The sequence below is a fragment of the Macaca thibetana genome, chromosome 17 (assembly GCF_024542745.1).
Source record: "Macaca thibetana thibetana isolate TM-01 chromosome 17, ASM2454274v1, whole genome shotgun sequence".
Classification (NCBI taxonomy): domain Eukaryota; kingdom Metazoa; phylum Chordata; class Mammalia; order Primates; family Cercopithecidae; genus Macaca; species Macaca thibetana.
The window spans coordinates 4,519,644-4,538,036 of record NC_065594.1 but is presented as its reverse complement, the minus strand read 5'-3'; the positions used below and the strand labels follow the sequence as shown (position 1 = coordinate 4,538,036).

The 18,393-nt window shown below is 44.9% G+C and overlaps 1 protein-coding gene across 1 annotated transcript in view; it reads right to left on the bottom strand.

Moving 5' to 3' along the window:
• The window catches only part of PARP4 (poly(ADP-ribose) polymerase family member 4), a 92,818-nt gene that overhangs the window by 62,532 nt on the left and 11,893 nt on the right, over nucleotides 1-18,393 (bottom strand). The window contains exons 6-12 of the mRNA XM_050766806.1: nucleotides 18,210-18,323; nucleotides 14,975-15,124; nucleotides 14,005-14,142; nucleotides 12,828-13,001; nucleotides 11,135-11,295; nucleotides 5,923-6,060; nucleotides 4,096-4,191 (exon numbers count right to left, since the gene is read on the bottom strand). Of these exons, the coding sequence (XP_050622763.1) occupies nucleotides 4,096-4,191; nucleotides 5,923-6,060; nucleotides 11,135-11,295; nucleotides 12,828-13,001; nucleotides 14,005-14,142; nucleotides 14,975-15,124; nucleotides 18,210-18,323 (971 nt within the window). The remainder of the gene's footprint in view (nucleotides 1-4,095; nucleotides 4,192-5,922; nucleotides 6,061-11,134; nucleotides 11,296-12,827; nucleotides 13,002-14,004; nucleotides 14,143-14,974; nucleotides 15,125-18,209; nucleotides 18,324-18,393) is intronic.

Here is an 18,393-nt window from a genome sequence, read left to right as displayed (position 1 = left end):
AGAAGCTGTAGCAAGTTCTCCAGAAGATCTAGCTAAGATCACTGATGCAGGTGACTTCACTAAACAACAGATTTTCCATGTAGACAAAATAGCCTTCTATTGGAAGAAAATGCCATCTAGGACTTCCACAGCTAGAGAAGTCAATGGCTGGCTTCAAGGCTTCAGACGACAGGATAACTCTTGTCAGGGGCTAATGCAGCTGGTGACTGTAAGCTGAAGCCAGTGCTCACCTACCATTCCAAAAACCTCAGGGCCCTTAAGAATTGTGCTGAATCTACTCTTTCGGTGCTCTATGAATGGAACAACAAAATCTGGATGACAGCACATCTGTTTACAGAACGGCTTACTGAATTTTAAGCCCAATATAGAGATCTACTGCTCAACAAAAAAGGTTCTTTTCAAAATACAACTGCTCACTGGCAAAGCGCCCAGTCATCCAAGAGCTCTGAGGGAGAGGTACAAGGAGCGTGTTGTTTTCGTGCCTGCTAACACAATTTCCATTCTGCAGCCATGGATCAAGGAGTAATTTCACCTTTCAAGTCTTATTATTTAAGAAATACATTTTGGGCTGGGCAGAGTGGCTCACGCCTATAATCCCAGCACTTTGGGAGGCCAAGGCAGGCAGATCACCTGAGCTCAGGAGTTCGAGACCAGCCTGCCCAATATGAGGAAACCCCGTCTCTACTAAAAATACAAAAATTAGCCGGGCGTGGTGGCATGCACCTGTAATCCCAGCTACTCAGGAGGCTGAGACAGGAGAATCACTTGAACCCAGGAGGCAGAGGTTGCAGTGAGCCGAGATCATGCCATTGCACTCCAGCCTGAGCAACAAGAGCAAACTCCATCTCAAAAAAAAGAGAAAAGAAATACATGTTGGCCACGTATGCCTGTAATCCCAGGAGTCTGAGGTGGGATGATCACTTGAGTTCAGCAGTTTGAGGTTCCAGGGAGCTATGTTTACATCTTACTGTACTCTCACCTGGGCAATGATGGAGCAAGACCCCAACTCTAAAAAGAAAAGAATACATTTTGTAAGGCCACAGCTGCCATAGACAGTGATTCTTTCGATGGATCTGGACAAAGTAAATTGAAAACCTTCGGCCGGGCGCGGTGGCTCACGCCTGTAATCCCAGCACTTTGGGAGGCCGAGGCGGGCGGATCACGAGGTCAGGAGATCGAGACCATCCTGGCTAACACGGTGAAACCCCGTCTCTACTAAAAATGCAAAAAATTATCCGGGCGAGGTGGTGGGCGCCTGTAGTCCCAGCTACTCGGGAGGCTGAGGCAGGAGAATGGCGTGAACCCGGGAGGCGGAGCTTGCAGTGAGCCGAGATCGCGCCACTGCACTCCAGCCTGGGCGACTAAGCGAGACTCTGTCTCAAAAAAAAAAGAAAACCTTCTCAAAAAGACTCGCTATTCTCCTTGCCCTTAAGACCATTTGATGAGTTATGAGAGGAGGTCAGCATATCAGTGTTAACAGGGATTTGGAAGAAGTTTACTCTAACTACCTTGGGTGACTTTGAGGGGTTCAAACTTCAGTGGAGGAAGTCACTATAGATGTGGCAGAAGCAGCAGGAGAACGGAAATTAGAATTGGAGCCTGAAGATGGGACTGAATTGCTGCAATCTCATGATCAAACTTGAATGAATGTGGGGTTGCTTCTTATGAATGAGTGAAGAAAGTGGTTTCTTAAGATGGAATCCATTCCTGGTAAAGATGTTGTGAACATTGTTGAACTGACAACAAAGAATTCTGAATATTATATAAACTTAGTGGATAAAGCAGCAGCAGTGTTTGAGATAATTGACTCCAATTTTCAAGGAAGCTCTATGGTAGGTAAATGCTATCAAATAGCATCTCATACTACAGAGAAAGCTTTCATGAAAGGAAGAGTCGATTGCTGAGGCAAACTTCATTGTTGTCTTGTTTTAAGAAATTGCCACAGCCACCTCAACTTTCAGCAACCGCCACCCTCATCAGTCAGCAGTCATCGACACTGAGACAAGACCGTCCACCAGCAAAAAGACAATGGCTCACTGAAGGCTCAGATGATCATTAGCATTTTTAGTAATAAAGTATGTTAGGCCGGGCGCGGTGGCTCAAGCCTGTAATCCCAGCACTTTGGGAGGCCGAGACGGGCGGATCACGAGGTCAGGAGATCGAGACCATCCTGGCGAACACGGTGAAACCCCGTCTCTACTAAAAAATACAAAAAACTAGCCGGGAGAGGTGGCGGGCGCCTGTAGTCCCAGCTACTCGGGAGGCTGAGGCAGGAGAATGGCGTAAACCCGGGAGGCGGAGCTTGCAGTGAGCTGAGATCCGGCCACTGCACTCCAGCCTGGGCGACAAAGCAAGACTCCATCTCCAAAAAAATAAAAAATAAAAAAAAATAAAGTATGTTAAAATTAAGGTATGTACATTTGTTTTTTTAAAACACAATGCTATTGCACACTTAATAGACTAAAGTGTAAACCTTTTATACTCATTGGGAAACCAAAACTGTGTGACTCACTTTACTGCAATATTTGCTATATTGCAGTAGTGTGGAATCAAACCCTCAATATCTCCAAGGTATGCCTGTATATAGAATCATCTAGTAACGTTTGCTCCACTAAGGTCTTAAGGCTCATCCATTTGACATGTGTAGCCACAGTCCACTTGTTTAAACTGCAGGATAGGACTTCATGTGGGACTCCACCAAAACGTACAGCTCCATTCCACTGTCGATGGACATCTGCATGATTTCCAGTGTTCTGTTATTACCGTGCTCTTTTTCTTTTCCTTTTTTTTTTTGTCTTGAGAGACTGGGTCTCACTTTGTCTCCCAAGCTGGTGGTAGTGGTTCAGTCATATCTCACTGTGGCCCTGGACTGCTGGACTCAAGCAATCCTCCTGCCTCAGCCTCCTGAGTAGTTTGGACTACAGGTGCATGACACAATGCCTGGCTAATTTTAAAAAGTTTTTTTAGAGATGAGTTCTTGCTGTGTTGCCCAGGCTAATCTCAATCTCCTGGAGTTGAGCAATCTTTCTGCCTCAAACTCCTCAGTAGCTGGCACTACAGGTGTGTGTCACTGCACTCAGCTCGTTTTTTGAGACACAGTCTTGCTCTGTCACCCAGGCTGGAGTGCAGTGGTGTGATCTTGGCTCACTGCAATCGCTGCTTCCTGGGTTCAAGCGATTCTCCTGTCTCACCCTCTTGAGTAGCTGGGACTACAGGTGCACGCCACCACGCCCAGCTAATTTGTGTATTTTTAGTAGAGATGGGGTTTCGCCACATCGGCCAGGCTGGTCTCAAACTCCTGGCCTCAAGTGATCTACCTGCCTTGGCCTCCCAAAGTGCTGGGATTATAGGCATGAACCACTGTACCTGGCCCCAGCTCGTTTTCTTTGCTATTAAGTTTCTATTCAAGTCTTTTGCACATCTGCTTACAGGGCTGCTTATCTTTTCCTTATTGATTTGTAGGAACTCTTTTAAATATCTTGGATCATTATCCTTTGTCCTGGGCCTGAACTCAGTCTCCACCCTTTAATTAGCTCTGCAACCTTAGGCAAGTTCCCTGACCTCCCTGAGTCTGTTTCCTCGCATGAAATGATGTCACAATACCAATTATGAGGTTGGCAGATGATGTACCTGGAGTTCTTCTCACTGTGTTGCCCACGCTGGACTGCAGTGGCATAATCATAGCTCATTCCAGCCTTCAACTCCTGGACTCAAGTGATCCTCCTGCCTCAGCCCCCTCCAGTAGCTAGAACTATAGGTTCTATTAGCGCCACCACGCACAGCTAATTTTTTAAATTTTTTGTAGAGATTGGGTCTCGCTATGTTGCCTAGACTGGTTTTAAACTCCTGGCCTCAAGCGATCCTCCTGCCCTGGCCTCCCAAAGAGCTGGGATTATAGGCGTGAGCCACCATGTCTGACCCAAAGGCAGATTTAAACATTATCAAGGATGTTGAAGGTGAAATAGTATTCCAGGCATATTGAGGTCATATATAATAGATAAATCTGTGTTTTGTTGAGAAACTCCCTCACCAAGGAGAGACAAAAGAAAACACACAGCAAGTAGTAACAATTCTGTGATTAAGGATCGAACATACCTGAGCGAATCACTGAAATAAATCCCACTTCCAAGGTTTCCGACATCTGTTCTTTGCACACCATGATCTTCCACTACTTTGGGTAAAAGCAACCCTCTGAAAAGAGAAGGGCAGGATAAGGTGTAAGCCCAACGCTGCCTGCATCTCTGCCTCGCTCAGAACTTTGGCAGGTTCCTACTGAACTTCTGGCATTCAGATAACTCTGCAATCAGGGTGAAACCATAGTTGTTTCTAGGAACACAAGTAAAGGGAGATTTCTGCCTTTTATTATATAAACATCTATTGTTTGAATTTCTTTTTTTTTTTTTTTGAGACGGAGTCTCGCTGTGTCGTCCAGACAGGAGTGCAGTGATGCGACCTCAGCTCACTGCAAGCTCCACCTCCCGGGTTCACAACATTCTCCTGCCTCAGCCTCCCGAGTAGTTGGGACTACAAGCGCCCGCCACCACGCCCGGCTAATTTGTGGTATTTTTAGTAGAGACAGGGTTTCACCGTGTTAGCCAGGATAGTCTCGATCTCCCAACCTTGTGATCCGCCCCACTCAGTCTCCCAAAGTGCTGGGATTACAGGCGTGAGCCACCGCGCCTGGCTTGTTTGAATTTCATATTAGGAGATTGAATGAATTTCGTAAAACAGCTTTTGGGTTTTGGTCCTACTTAAAAAGTTCATACCTATGTAAAGATTATTTTTAAAAGATTCTCCCATTTTTCATTTAGTATACTTTTATGGTTTAATTTTAAATATTTAAATATATGCTCTATCTGGAGTTTAAGTATGAGAAATGAGGTAAGGGTCCAACTTTATATTTTTTCCTTGTGGTTACCCATTCATCTCTATAGATAGTATTGAAGAACTTGTCTTTCTTCCACAGAGATAAGATCTACTTGTATCATATCCTAAATCTTCTGTGTTTTTGAGTTCACTTGTGTTTAATATTAATGTCACCCTCATTATGCTTCTTTTCCAGAATTATTCTGGTAATTTCAAAATTTAAAAAAATGTGTTGTAGAATCAGCTTTTCACTTCTTTAAAAAAATCTTTTTGGTAATTTTATCATGATAGCACTAAATCTATAGATTAATCCAAGAAAAACTGGCATCCTTCTGATTAACGTAAGTTGTCTTCTGGGTCCCTCAGTAGCAGTTTAATGGGTTTTTGTTTTTTCTTTTTTTTCCCCAGGTAGATCTTGTATGTTTCTTTTTAAGTTTCTTCTGAGTAATTAATGGATCTACATTTAATTATATTTTCTCCTGCTCCTGTGACTTGTTTCAGCCCTAATATTAAGTACTAATTCAAAGCAAACAGAATCTTAGAGTTAAGTTTCAAATAAACAGCTCATGTTGTCTGGTGAGCACTCTAATTTCTGGACTCTTCTCTTTAAATATTGGGCTATCCCTAGATGAGATACACACGGAAGAGTCATGAATATAGAATCACTTTTCTTCTTATGATACAGTCTGCAAGAAGCAATTCATACCTATGTACTACATTTTAAAAATGATAAATACATAATTTTTCAAAATAGAGATGAGGTCTTGCTGGTTTTCCAGGCTGGTCTTGAACCCCTGGCCTCAAGTGATTCTTTTGCCTCAGCCTCCCAAAGTGCTAGGATTACAGGTGTGACCCACCATGCCCAGCCATAAATATGTAATTTACATCACACACTTCACTATAAACTGTGCAATTCTCTCCAGAATGCAGTAAGCTAGCTGATTTTAACTGAAAAGACCCATGTAATATAGAAAAAAAGTAGGAAAAAAAAAAAAAGTAAAACACTTTACGTTTGTGAGGCTGAAATTTTTGAAAAATAAAGATGGCTACTCTTACCGACACAAGATTCCTACGATGTTTCGGACAGGAGAACCATGCAACAAGGGCCTCACATTGCCAAGTTTGCTCAGAAACTCTGTGGTTTCGATCACTCTGCCAACTCTAAATATCTGCAAGATATCCACTGGACTCTTACTGTAAAAATTAGAAGAAAAGCCTTTAGATTACATAATTGGAAACAAAACAAAAAGTCATTATAGCAGAAGAAATCCCAAGAGTCCAAATGTCCATTATCAGGAAACCGATTCAATGAGTCACAACACAACATATCTTAGAAGTATTATGCAGGTATTAAAAAAATCAAATTCTTTAAACAAATAAGGATATGTAGTAAAGCATACAGTAAAATATAAAATTTAAAAGTAGATTACAAAACTTTATACATAGTATGATCCCAATTTTGTCAAATATATAATAGTATATGGAATGTATAATTCCTGTTCTGGGCAACAGAGCCACACCATGTCTCTTTTTTTTTTTTTTTTGAGACAGTCTCGCTCTGTCGCCCAGGCTGGAGTGCAGTGGCCGGATCTCAGCTCACTACAAGCTCTGCCTCCCAGGTTTACGCCATTCTCCTGCCTCAGCCTCCCAAATAGCTGGGACTACAGGCGCCCGCCACCTCGCCCGGCTAGTTTTTTGTATTTTTAGTAGAGACGGGGTTTCACCGTGTTAGCCAGGCTGGTCTCGATCTCCTGACCTCGTGATCCGCCCGTCTCGGCCTCCCAAAGTGCTGGGATTACAGGCTTGAGCCACCGTGCCCGGCCCACACCATGTCTCTTAACAAAAAAAAAAAAAAAAGAATGCAACTTCTGGCTGGGCGTGGTGGCTCAGGTCTATAATCCCAACACTTTGGGAGGCCAAGACAGTTGGATCACTTGAGCCCGGAAGTTTAAGACCAGCCTGGGCAACATGGTGAAACCCCATCTCTCCTGAAAATACAAAAATTAGCAGGGCATGGTGGTGCACACCTGTAGTCTCAGCTACTCAGGAGGCTGAGAAAGGAGAATCACTTGAACCCGGGGCAGGGGGTGGTGTAGAGGTTGCAGTGAGCCGAGATCATGCCACCACACTCCAGCCTGGGTGACAGAACGAGACTCTGTCTCAAAGAAAACAAAGTTATCGGCCGGGTATGGTGGCTCACGCCTATAACCCCAGCACTTTGGGAGGCCGAGGCAGGCAGATCACAAGGTCAGGAGATCGAGACCATCCTGGCCAACATGGTGAAACCCCATTTCTACTAAAAATACAAAAATTAGTGGGGCGTGGTGGTGCACACCTGTAGTCCCAGCTACTGAGGAGGCTGAGGCAGGAGAACTGCTTGAAGCTGGGAGGCGGAGGTTGCAGTGAGCCAAAATCGCGCCATTGCGCACTCCAGCCTGGCGACAAAGCAAGACTCCGTCTCAGAAAAAGAAAAAAAAAAAAAGTTATCAAAGACCTTATTTTTAAGTGCTGTTTAGAAAACCAACCAGGTTTGGAGAGAGGGCTGTCAAGAAAGGCCTCTCTTGGGAGGTGACATGTGTTGGAATGTGGCGCCATAAAATGTCTATTTGAAGCCCTCACTGGTTGTTACGGGGTGGACGGGGCAGGAGTGGAGAGAACATCCGGAAGGACGTTGTAGACGGGATAACGTGACCCGGATTAAAGATGGCGGCGAGGTGAACGGAAGTGACCCGACGGATGAAGGACACTTTGAAGGCAGAATTGACAGAACACGGGTATGTGGGGATGAGGGACAGAGAGACCCCACACTGGCTCTGAGTGGGTAGCTAAGATGGGGCAGTGGTGGGGGGAGACTGGGGTACGGCTGAGGGCAGCTGTGGTGGGAGGAAGGGCACATCTCCCAACCCCATGTCCAGTGGCCTCAGGTCAGTACCTTGACATTAGCTATGGTGGGAGTATTTGCTTCCCAGAACTCAGCAAATATTCCAGACCAGGGCTCTTCCTTCACAGAGCTGGCTCAGCACACCCCCGGGGTGAGCAGCATCGGGGTGATTCAGGCTGGGTTATGTTCTACACCCAAATGTTAACAGTGGTTGGCCGGGCGCGGTGGCTCAAGCCTGTAATCCCAGCACTTTGGGAGGCTGAGACGGGCGGATCATGAGATCAGGGGATCGAGACCATCCTGGCGAACACGGTGAAACCCCGTCTCTACTAAAAAAATACAAAAAACTAGCCGGGCGCGGTGGCGGCGCCTGTAGTCCCAGCTACTCGGGAGGCTGAGGCAGGAGAATGGCGTAAACCCGGGAGGCGGAGCTTGCAGTGAGCTGAGATCCGGCCACTGCACTCCAGCCTGGGCGACAGAGCAAGACTCCGTCTCAAAAAAAAAAAAAAAGAAAAAAGAAAAAGGAACATCATCAGACAAATTAAGTTATTGCTGGTTATCTGCTCTCTGCAAAAAATAAAAATAAAAATGGCCGGGCGCGGTGGCTCAAGCCTGTAATCCCAGCACTTTGGGAGGTGGAGGCGGGTGGATCACGAGGTCAGGAGATCGAGACCATCCTAGCTAACACGGTGAAACCCCGTCTCTACTAAAAAATACAAAAAAAAAAAAGAAAACTAGCCGGGCGAGGTGGTGGCGCCTGTGGTCCCAGCTACCCGGGAGGCTGAGGCAGGAGAATGGCGTGAACCCGGGAGGCGGAGCTTGCAGTGAGCTGAGAGCCGGCCACTGCACTCCAGCCTGGGCGACAGAGCAAGACTCCGTCTCAAAAAAAAAAAAAAAAAAAAAAAAAACAGTGGTTATATTATCTCTGGGTTGTCTCTGGGTGGTGAGATGTTGAGTGCTTTTTAATCGTCTTCATATTTTTAGATATTTTCTAAGCTTTTATCAAAGACCATGAGTTTTATAACTAGAAAAAAAGTAATATAAAGAAATCATGATTAGTGAAATGAAATGAAGAAAATCTAACTTTTCACAGCAGCAGGATCTTTCCCTAGGAAGAAGCCCACTTTAGTCGTGTGACTGCTTTTGTACTTAGGGGGTGGGGTGGCTGGCCACGGGCTTGCTCAGGTAGCCCTGGAGGGATGAACTGCAGCTGCCACTCCCGCGGCTTGACGTGGCTCTTCCTGTCTTCCTGGAGAAAGTTTATTGCCCTCCCGATTCTACCTTCCATGTCAGGGGATTCTTAATTAGTATAGATCTCAGCAGACACCTAGGGGAGGGTCAAAAGTCAAACCAAAAGAATTTGATTACGTATAAAAACAAAATCTGGAGAAGGTCTGTAGGAATGAATGTTTTTGAGACAGTCTTTTTCTGTCTCCCAGGCTGGAGTGCAATGGCGCAATCCTGGCTCACTGCAACCTCCACCTCCCGGGTTCAAGCGATTCTTGTGCCTCAGCCCCTGGAGTAACTGGGACCACAAACGGGTGCCACCACGCCTGGCTGATTTTTGTATTTTTAGTAGAGACAGGGTTTCACCATGTTGCCCAGGCTGGTCTCACACTCTTGACCTCAAGTGATTTGCCCACCTCGACCTCCCAAAGTGCTGGAATTACAGGCATGAGCCACCAAGCCCAGTCCAGATTTTTAAAAAATTAAAGTGAAATTTAAAAAAGATAAAATTAACTATTAAGTGTACAATTCGGTAGTATTTAGTACAGAACATTCAAAATGTCATGTAATCAACACCTTCAGTTCCAAAATTTTTATTTGCCCCAAAGAAAACCCGTACCTTTCGGCTGTCAGTCCCCATCCCTCCCTCTCATGGTACTATGCAATTTGCTATCTCCGTGGATTTATCTATTCTAAATATTTCATATAAACAGAATCGTACAATATGTGGCTTCTTTCACTCAGCATAATATTTTTGAGGTTCACTCATTTGTAGTATGTGTCAGTACTTCATTCCTTTTTCATGGCTGAATAATATTCTATTACATATCGTATTTTGTTTATCCACTTCCCTGTTGATGAACATTTGGGTTATTTCCACCTTTTGGCTGTTATGAATAGTGTTGCTATGAATATTCATGTACAAGTACCTATTTAAGTACTTGCTTTCAAGTCCTTTGAGTATAGAACTAGAAGTGGAATTGCTGGGACTTATCATAATCATATGTTTAATTTGTTGAGGAATCATCAAACAGAGGCTGCATTATTTTTCCCTCTCATCATCAATGTGTGAGGCTTTCAGTCTCTCTCTATCCTCACCAACACTTACAATTTTCCATTAAAAAGAAATCATAGCCATCTTAGTAGATGTGAAGTGGTTTGGGGAATGGATTTCGAGGACGATCAAGGAAAGTAGAACATAATTGTAGACGGGTCTGAGTCAGGCCATAAGGTAAGGGTGGCTGGGTGTGGTTTTAGTGGGGCTCTGGAAAACCAGCCCTCTAAACAGCAGCAGCAACGCCCCACACAGCCCTGATTTGCAGCATTTGCTGATTTCCATGGTGCAAATCCTCCCCGTGTCCAATTTCAAGCTACCCATGGTTTAACAACCAGCTCACCACATCTCTTAAATGTTGACAACTGGCTCTCATAAGCTGGTATATGCGGCTACAACTCACCGCCATGCGTTGTAAGGGCTGTGCCAAGCTGATGAAGAGGAGCTGTTGCAATGAAATGAACCACCAGGTCAACAAGAGTCAGTCCCATGCTCGAGAGTAAGCACACAATGGAGTTTCCGAACCGAGCAGCTGGGCACAGACTCAGCCACAGTGACCCTCGGGTGCTGATACCCAGTGAGGGCTCGTCTGAGCAGGTGGTCCATCATGTTTGTGTTACTGGAGAATGCCCATCAGCACAGGACCCCGGGCATGCACAGTGAGTGAGGGCGCAAGTGTAACTGGTATTTAGGAACGTGTTTTCCAGGTTTTCAGGTGCAGTTTTTCATGCCACAGAGAGGCCACGTTAGAAGACGCCATACCCATATTCCTGCGCATTTAAATCTTAGTGTAAGTGGCTTTTTCTCTGTAATAACCTACAACATACAAACTCAGACACCTTTCGATTTAAAATTTTTAAATTTAACCCTCAACAAGATTAGGTAACCTTGAAATCAGAGTGGAATACAGAGAGTATTTTCAAGCACAGAAGACTGCCCCAGGCACCATTACGAACAGAGAAAAAAGTAATTTGTCATCATACCACTGCTACTGTGGCTTGTTGCTGAAGATTAAATTATGTAGGTAATTACTGTAATCAGCTCTTAACAGAGTCTCAAAGAGCATTATATCATAACAGATCCTGAGATATTTCCTTTATGCTTACCTGTGATGATTCTGCAAAACCTCTTTTCTAACCCTGAGAAATTCTTCAGTATTCTGTTCAACATGCTCAATTTTGCATCTTAAAGCTCGGTACTTGGCCAGGGATGGTGGGTTGGGTTTGGACAAATTCGTTTCACAGACATTAACCATGTCTCTTATTAGCTGTAGGTGGAAATAATAGACAGATGTCAGAATCACCACATATCAAAATTAATATTTATATTACATTAACACTTTCTCAAAAAGATGGGAAAAGTGGGTCTTGCTCTCACCCACACTGGAGTGTAGTGGCATGACCATAGCTCACTGCAGCCTCAACCTCCTGGGTTCAAGCGATCCTCCTACCTTAGCCTCCTGAATTGCATTTGAATGGGCACCATACGTTCACTCTTAGCAACACTGATGATTGAGTTTTTTTTTTTAAAGATGGAGTTTTGCTCTTGTTGCCTAGGCTGGAGTGCAGTGGCACGATCTTGACTCACTGCAACCTCTGCCTCCTGGGTTCAAGCAATTCTCCTGCCTCAGCCTCCTGAGTAACTGGGATTACAGGTGCATGCCACCACATCCAGCTAATTTTTTGTATTTTTAATAGAGATAGGGTTTCACCATGTTGGCCAGGCTGGTCTCGAACTCCTGACTGGTGATCCATCTGCCTTGGCCTCCCAAAGTGCTGGGCTTACAGGCGTGAGCCACCACGACTGGCCAACTGAGATTCTTTATGTTTGATATTAGGTAAATCATAGATTTTTAAATTTGGAAGGGTCTTATATTTTCTCATTGATCGGTTCTTTCCGTATTTTGGATTACTGATTCCTCTGGGAATCTGTTGAAAGTGATTATTTCCCAAACATGCAAAATTTCACATCTATAAACTCCTCTGAAGTCTAGGACACGAATCTCTGATCTTGGCCCAATCCCTGCATGCCCAGATGAGGCAACGTGGACCAAGAGAGTGACTTCGGCCTTGTCTAGGGCAGGGTTGGCTGCTGTGGCTGCCTTCCCCTACTCACTGAGCCTGCTTTCTCTCCTGGCAGCTCAGAGGAGGTGGCCCATTTCTGAGCAGCCACAGTGGCTCCAATCTCCTCGTCAGTGACTGGCTTGAGATTGTGCACACGACTCCATTCTGACCAGAGAACTATAAGTCTGCCAGGGGCTTCCTCTACGTGACACAAAAAGAACTGTTACAGATGGGATACTACGAACTACAGCAGCCATATGTGGATCATGAGGGAGCTGGGCTGAGAGCAGAGCCGTCATTCTACAGGAAGTACAGAGGGATGGAAGGAGGCTGAGACCCTGATGATGACACTGACACACTGAGTCTCGGGGTGACCTGGGCCAGGAGGCAGCCCACAGCTGGACTTCTAATTGTCCGAGGTCGTAAATGTCCTCATTGTTTCAGTCAATTGCAGTTTCCCATTTCTTCTGCAGAGAGGATCCGAACTCATACCAAGGTCTGAAAAGTTAGTTTACAAGATAGCAATTCTAAACCTATTTCTGCATTTATGTCACTGTGCCAACATATTCACATTTGAAAATATGGTTTAAGTAACTTTCATGAGGATCCAGGGCTTTCTAAAATGGTTCAACAATTTATTTTCTAGCACAACTCTGGAGACAATTTTATGATTTTTAAAGACCCCCACCCTCAACATATTTTATAATAAACTGAATTCTATATTTCAGAGGTTTACCTGGCAGAGGTCTGCTTTCTTAGCCAATAGTCCCAGGTTCACTTCTTTGGGCGTTGTGCCTTTGTGAGGTATCAGTCTGTAAAACTCTGTCATCATCTTTTGCAATTGCTCTGCCGTTTCTCCATTTTTCAGTGCTGCCTTTACTAGAAGGAGAATCCCCTCTGCCTTGCTCACCTTTCAAAAGAAGATCATACGTGCTTAATGAAATGAAATCTTCATACAGAAATTAAGGAGCACGCACAAAACTATACGAATAATTGTTGGACATGTCAAGACTCTCCATTTTCTACTGGACAGCCATCACAAAGCAAATGCTCATCTTTATTGGAGACGCCTCTAGTTGTGGTAATGATGCCATGAGGATTATTGCAAAACTGGGCTCGGTTTTACTAGAGAAAAGAACCAGAGTCCTATATTTCTATACATATGTGGATACATCTACATACATATACACAGAGAGAGAAACACTAACGCAACTGTGATAGACTAGCTTTTCACATGAGACATTTAGAAAGCTGTCAGAATCAGACCAGGGATACAAACCTCCTGAACATGTTTCTAATTACACAAGTACTTCATGGGCTTTACCCCAGTTAGCCATTTTCTCCTTGAGATAAATTAGTTTAATTCCACAGAGGAAAACTGACCGTATTATTTCAATACAACAATGCAGTTGCACAAGTTGTACCATTGGGAATATCTTATTTTGTCTGCTCTTTCCACGCAGTTATGCTTAATGAAGAAGGGAAGAACATTTTCTGGTGATCTGGAGGCATGCCTGCCTTTCCTCAGATGGTCAGAAGGTGGGAGACTGTGGAGTCACTAGGAAATGGGTTGGGGTCTGGGCATCTGACTGGGGACCAAGACCACCCATATCCCTTCAGCTTCCTGCAAACCTCTTGGCACAGAGGATCAGTCCTCCTAATTGGCCAGCACCAGAAGCCTGCCTTCGATCAGCTCTTGAGGCTGACATTTTACAGACAGCGATGTCTAGGTTTCTCAGAAGGTTTTCTCCTTAGTGCTGTTAGTGGTCCCTTTCATCAGGGTACAAGGAAAGAACATTTAGGAATGAATGCCAGAGCAGTCAGACCAGCATGCAAACACACGTGTTATTGCTGAAACCAATCAACCAGGAGGCAGATTTCTCACATTCTGTTTCAGCGACACACCGACTTACATCGTTGAGGCTAATCCTGTTCACTGGCTTGAGAAGCATGTGTTCCAGGTGGCCCAGCGCCTCTGCCCAAATCATCTCTACTAAATCGCTCACCTCTTGGCTCAGAGTGCTTGAAGTCATGACTTCCTCCAAAAGCAACTGCAACAAGAAAATAGAAACGCCACCAAAAAGTCATCATGTGTGAGTTTGTGTAGAACTCACATGGGCCAACGGACAGAGGTGTGAGGAGACATAATTAATCACAGCCCAGGAGAGTCATCCCCAGCCAGGTAACTAAATCCTCTCTCTACTGGATCCACCCTCTGTCTCCCTCCATTCTCTCTTCTCTGATTCCTTCCTACCCCCTTTTCTTCCTGTTCTATTTTTTCCTTCACCCTGTAAGCTCTAGGCCCGTCAGTGGTATTCAACACATGCAGTCGGGGTTAAGGACCCTTGACTCATGGCCTAGGTTGTAAAGAAGTCTCGCAAAAGCTGGGAGCGTCTGCTGCTGAAATAGGCAATAAGTCTCGTGGCTTGTCCTAAAACGCATTCGCCACTCAACTTCCATGCCTTTCTATGAGATCACATTTCCTTTTCTGAACTCCTCCTCTTCCCTCCTGCCAGTTATTTATTTATTTGAGACAGGGTCGTCTTGTATCGCCCAGGTTGGGGTGCAGTGGCATGATCATAGCTCGCTGTAACCTCAAACTGCTGGATTCAAGTGATCCTCCTGCTTCAGCCTCATGAGTAGCTAAGACTATAGGCACACCCCCATTCCTGGCTAATGTTCTTCAGTTTATGTAGAAATGGGTCTCTCCATGTTACCAAGGCTGGTCTTGAACTCCTGGCCTCAAGTGATCCTCCTGCCTTGGCCTGCCAAAGTGCTGGGATACAAGCGTGAGCCTCCAAGCCTGGCCCAGTTTTTTATTTGTAATAGAGAAAACATTTCTATTAAAAATATAATAATAAAAAAACTATAAATCAATCTTACTGCTTGCAATTGTTCAGATGCTAATTGGGTTGCTTCAGGTGTGAAATGTTCTCTTAGTAGAAATCCTTGTTTCTTCAGTTCTTCGATGTAATTTTCATAGTATTCACTTGCATCTTCAGAGGTTTTCTTTATAGCAAACTGTCTTCTAGTCTGTAAATTATGGTGTATAGCAAAAGTACAGTAATTATTTACATATCTAGTTTTATTGAACATAAATAAAGCATTAGGTCCTTGACATGAAGAAGCTTAGAAATTAGTTTTTTTCAAAGAATTACTTAAATTTTAAATTCTTTTTCTTTTCTTTTTTGAGACAGGGTCTCGCTCTGTTGCCCAGACTGGAGTGCAGTGGCACGACCTTGACTCACTGCAACCTCCACCTCCTGGGTTCAAGCAATTCTTCTGCCTCAGCCTCCTGAGTAGCTGGGACCACAGGCAGGCACCATCACGCCTGGCTAATTTGTTTTGTGTTTTTTTGGTAGAGACGGAGTTTCAACCACGTGGGCCTGAATAACTCCTGACCTCAAGCAATCTGCCCGCCTTGGCCTCCCGAAGTGCTAGGATTACAGGCGTAAGCCACCGTGCCTGGCCAGAATTACCAAAATTTTAAACTCTTAATAGCCTAAAACCTGGAGGTAATGGCAAAAAGCTTGAGAACGCACAGCAGACAGAAAAGATCATTTGTTTCACTGGAAAGTCACTCAAAACTTCCTTCCAAGTCTATAGACTCTTTACAAACATTCTGATTAGCTTTGAAATCTGGCTTTCCAGTTTTTTGGAAATGAGAAAAAAAAATCAGGGGAGGAGAGGAAAAGAAAAATACTTCAGAAAGGAAGAACTGTTAGAGACAGGCAACCAGCGAAAATGAAATCACAGTCAGTGGACAGGCAGGAAAGTTATTAAGTCGCGCATGTGTTAAAGGCTCCAGCTCCTCCCTCATCCCAAACTGCCCATGGAGGCGGCACTTTCTGCTTTTCTGGGAAACTCCTGCTCCTGTAGTGGGCAGTGATGCTAACATTAATCCCAGGAGAATCTGGGAGAACTTGCCCCAGCTCAAAGCCCTGGTGTCCTTGTAGGTGTTGGCTGAGCCCCTGGCTTGGGGGTGTGGCCCCCTGGGAAGCCACACTACTCAGGATACCCATAAGCCACCCTCCCAGATGGGGGGCTGCAGGACGCCTCTGAAACCTGGAAAAAAGAAGGGCCTGTTGAAGTCACTCCATTGAAGAAGGTAGAGTTTAACGTAATTTTGGAAGCTTCCCATCAAAATGGTTTTATTAAGCAGAAGGGCAAGCTGGAAAATCCTCTTCAGCAGAACGGCAGGCTAAGGCACACTGTTACCAAGGTGGACAGGCTTCTGTGCTCAGCAAACCAGGCTCTCCCAAGGGGTGCTCTACACAGACGTGGGCTTGCTAAGGGAGGAAGGCACCCTGAGGGATGTCCTGGCCTATACAATGCTGCAGTTTTCTTCTCAATGAAGAAAACAGTAACGCATTCTATCATGTTTTTCACCTTCATTTTTACTTACTTCTTACCCAAACAACTGAATCCTTCGCAAAATACAGTATACATTTCAGGGTGCGAGGTTAACAAAACCCCTTCTCCTTCTTGGACATATTTGACCATAGATTCGCTTTCTAGCTCTGTTCCCGTGGAAATCTGATAAAGACGGCATGTCAGCTATAATAGTAGGCAAAATTGTGTATGGAATTGTGGCCTCTCATTGATAAATTGCATTGAGACTGCGGGTTCCATGGTGGGAAACCCAAGCTTTGGGCATGTCAGAGAGCAGTGACTCGTATAACTGGGTATGTCCCTCAAGGGCATATGGAACCTATGACAATGTTACAAGAGCTCTGGGCTCTTGTGGGGTGGGGCTTCCAAGCCAAGTGGATCTCACATCCACCTGATGCGAGTCTCTTTCTCTTGTACCTGAGCTGACACTCAGAGTGGGAACAAAGGGAAAAGCTCCTGGAGACTGTGTGGACCTCTGTGAGGGCCACTCCCACGGAGAAGTGACTGTTTCCTGGCCCAAGACAGATCTGTAGGCAGGATGCTGTGGCTCATGCCTGTAATCCCAGCACTTTGGGAGGCCAAGGCAGGCGGATTGTGAGGTCAGGAGTTTGAGAACAGCCTGGCCAACATGGTGAAACCCTGTCTTTACTAAAAACACAAAAGTTAGCCGGGCATGGTGGCGCATGCCTGTAATCCCAGCTAGTTGGGAGGCTGAGGCATGAGAATCGCTTAAACCTAGGAGGCGGAGGTTGCAGTGAGCCGACACCACTGCACTCCAGCATGGGCACCAGAGCTAGACTCTGTCTCAGGGAAAAAGAAAATAAAAAGATAGATCTGTAACTCTGAATGTCTACTTGAGAAGGCATCCTGGTGGGTGTTGCAGCATTTTATTTGAACTTCAGGCATTAATTCTAAATTTATTTTTGTTTCATGATTGCTTTAGATTGGAACTGTGCTCTTGACCTGATACTGACCTAGGGCAAAGGTTATGGCCTCTGCTGGGCCTCCCTTGTTTTTCCCAGGGCTCTGTGACCTGGAGCCCTCAATACCTCATATATATATACATATTCAGGACTGGAATTGTCACAGTGGATTGTAACGATGAGTGTTTTTCTTTCTAGGCAGTGATTTCTGAGGGCCAGGCTGTGAAGCTATTTTTATCTTTGAGTGTCAGCCCTAGTCGATTGCTTGGTACATAGCAGGTGCTTAATGAAGTGTATCAGTGGAATGCTTTCAGAGGTGTAAATATCAGGAAAATATCCCAGAAGTGATGTGGAACAAGAACAAAAATGCTATACACCCTGCACCCAGTAAACATTCCCTTCTAGTGGGACCCTGTGCTGATCTACTCAGGGGGTGAGGTCCTCCCCTCCCACACTCCAAAAGAGAACACATTTCCCCTTCGCAAAATTACTTACCAGGTGTTATGGCTGAACTGTACCCCTACAAAATGCATATCCCGAAGTCCTAACTCCCAGGACCTCAACAATGGGACTAACCCCAGAAGAAATCAACCCTGCCGCACTTTGACCTTGGACTTTCAGCCTTCACCACTGTGAGAAATAAATGTCTGTTGTTTAAGCTCCCTAGCCTGTTGCATTTATTAACAGCAGCCTGAGCTAAGACACCAGGTAAGAAGAAAAAGGTTGGGAGGCGGGCTGGTTCATTGAAATGAGTTATGAACAGAGGTCAATAAACACATAGGAATCAACATAAACAGCATTACCTGCATGCCATCAGCCAGGAGGAAGTGTGAGGATATCAGGAAAGGACAGTCCCTGGAGTCCCGCGAACTCTGCAGTTCCACAACCACAGATTCCTGGCCTCCCTCCATTCCCACCTGGAAAATAGGATGTGCTTTCAGAAGCTGCACTCGGGAAACATCAAACTACATGTGCCATTTGAAAATG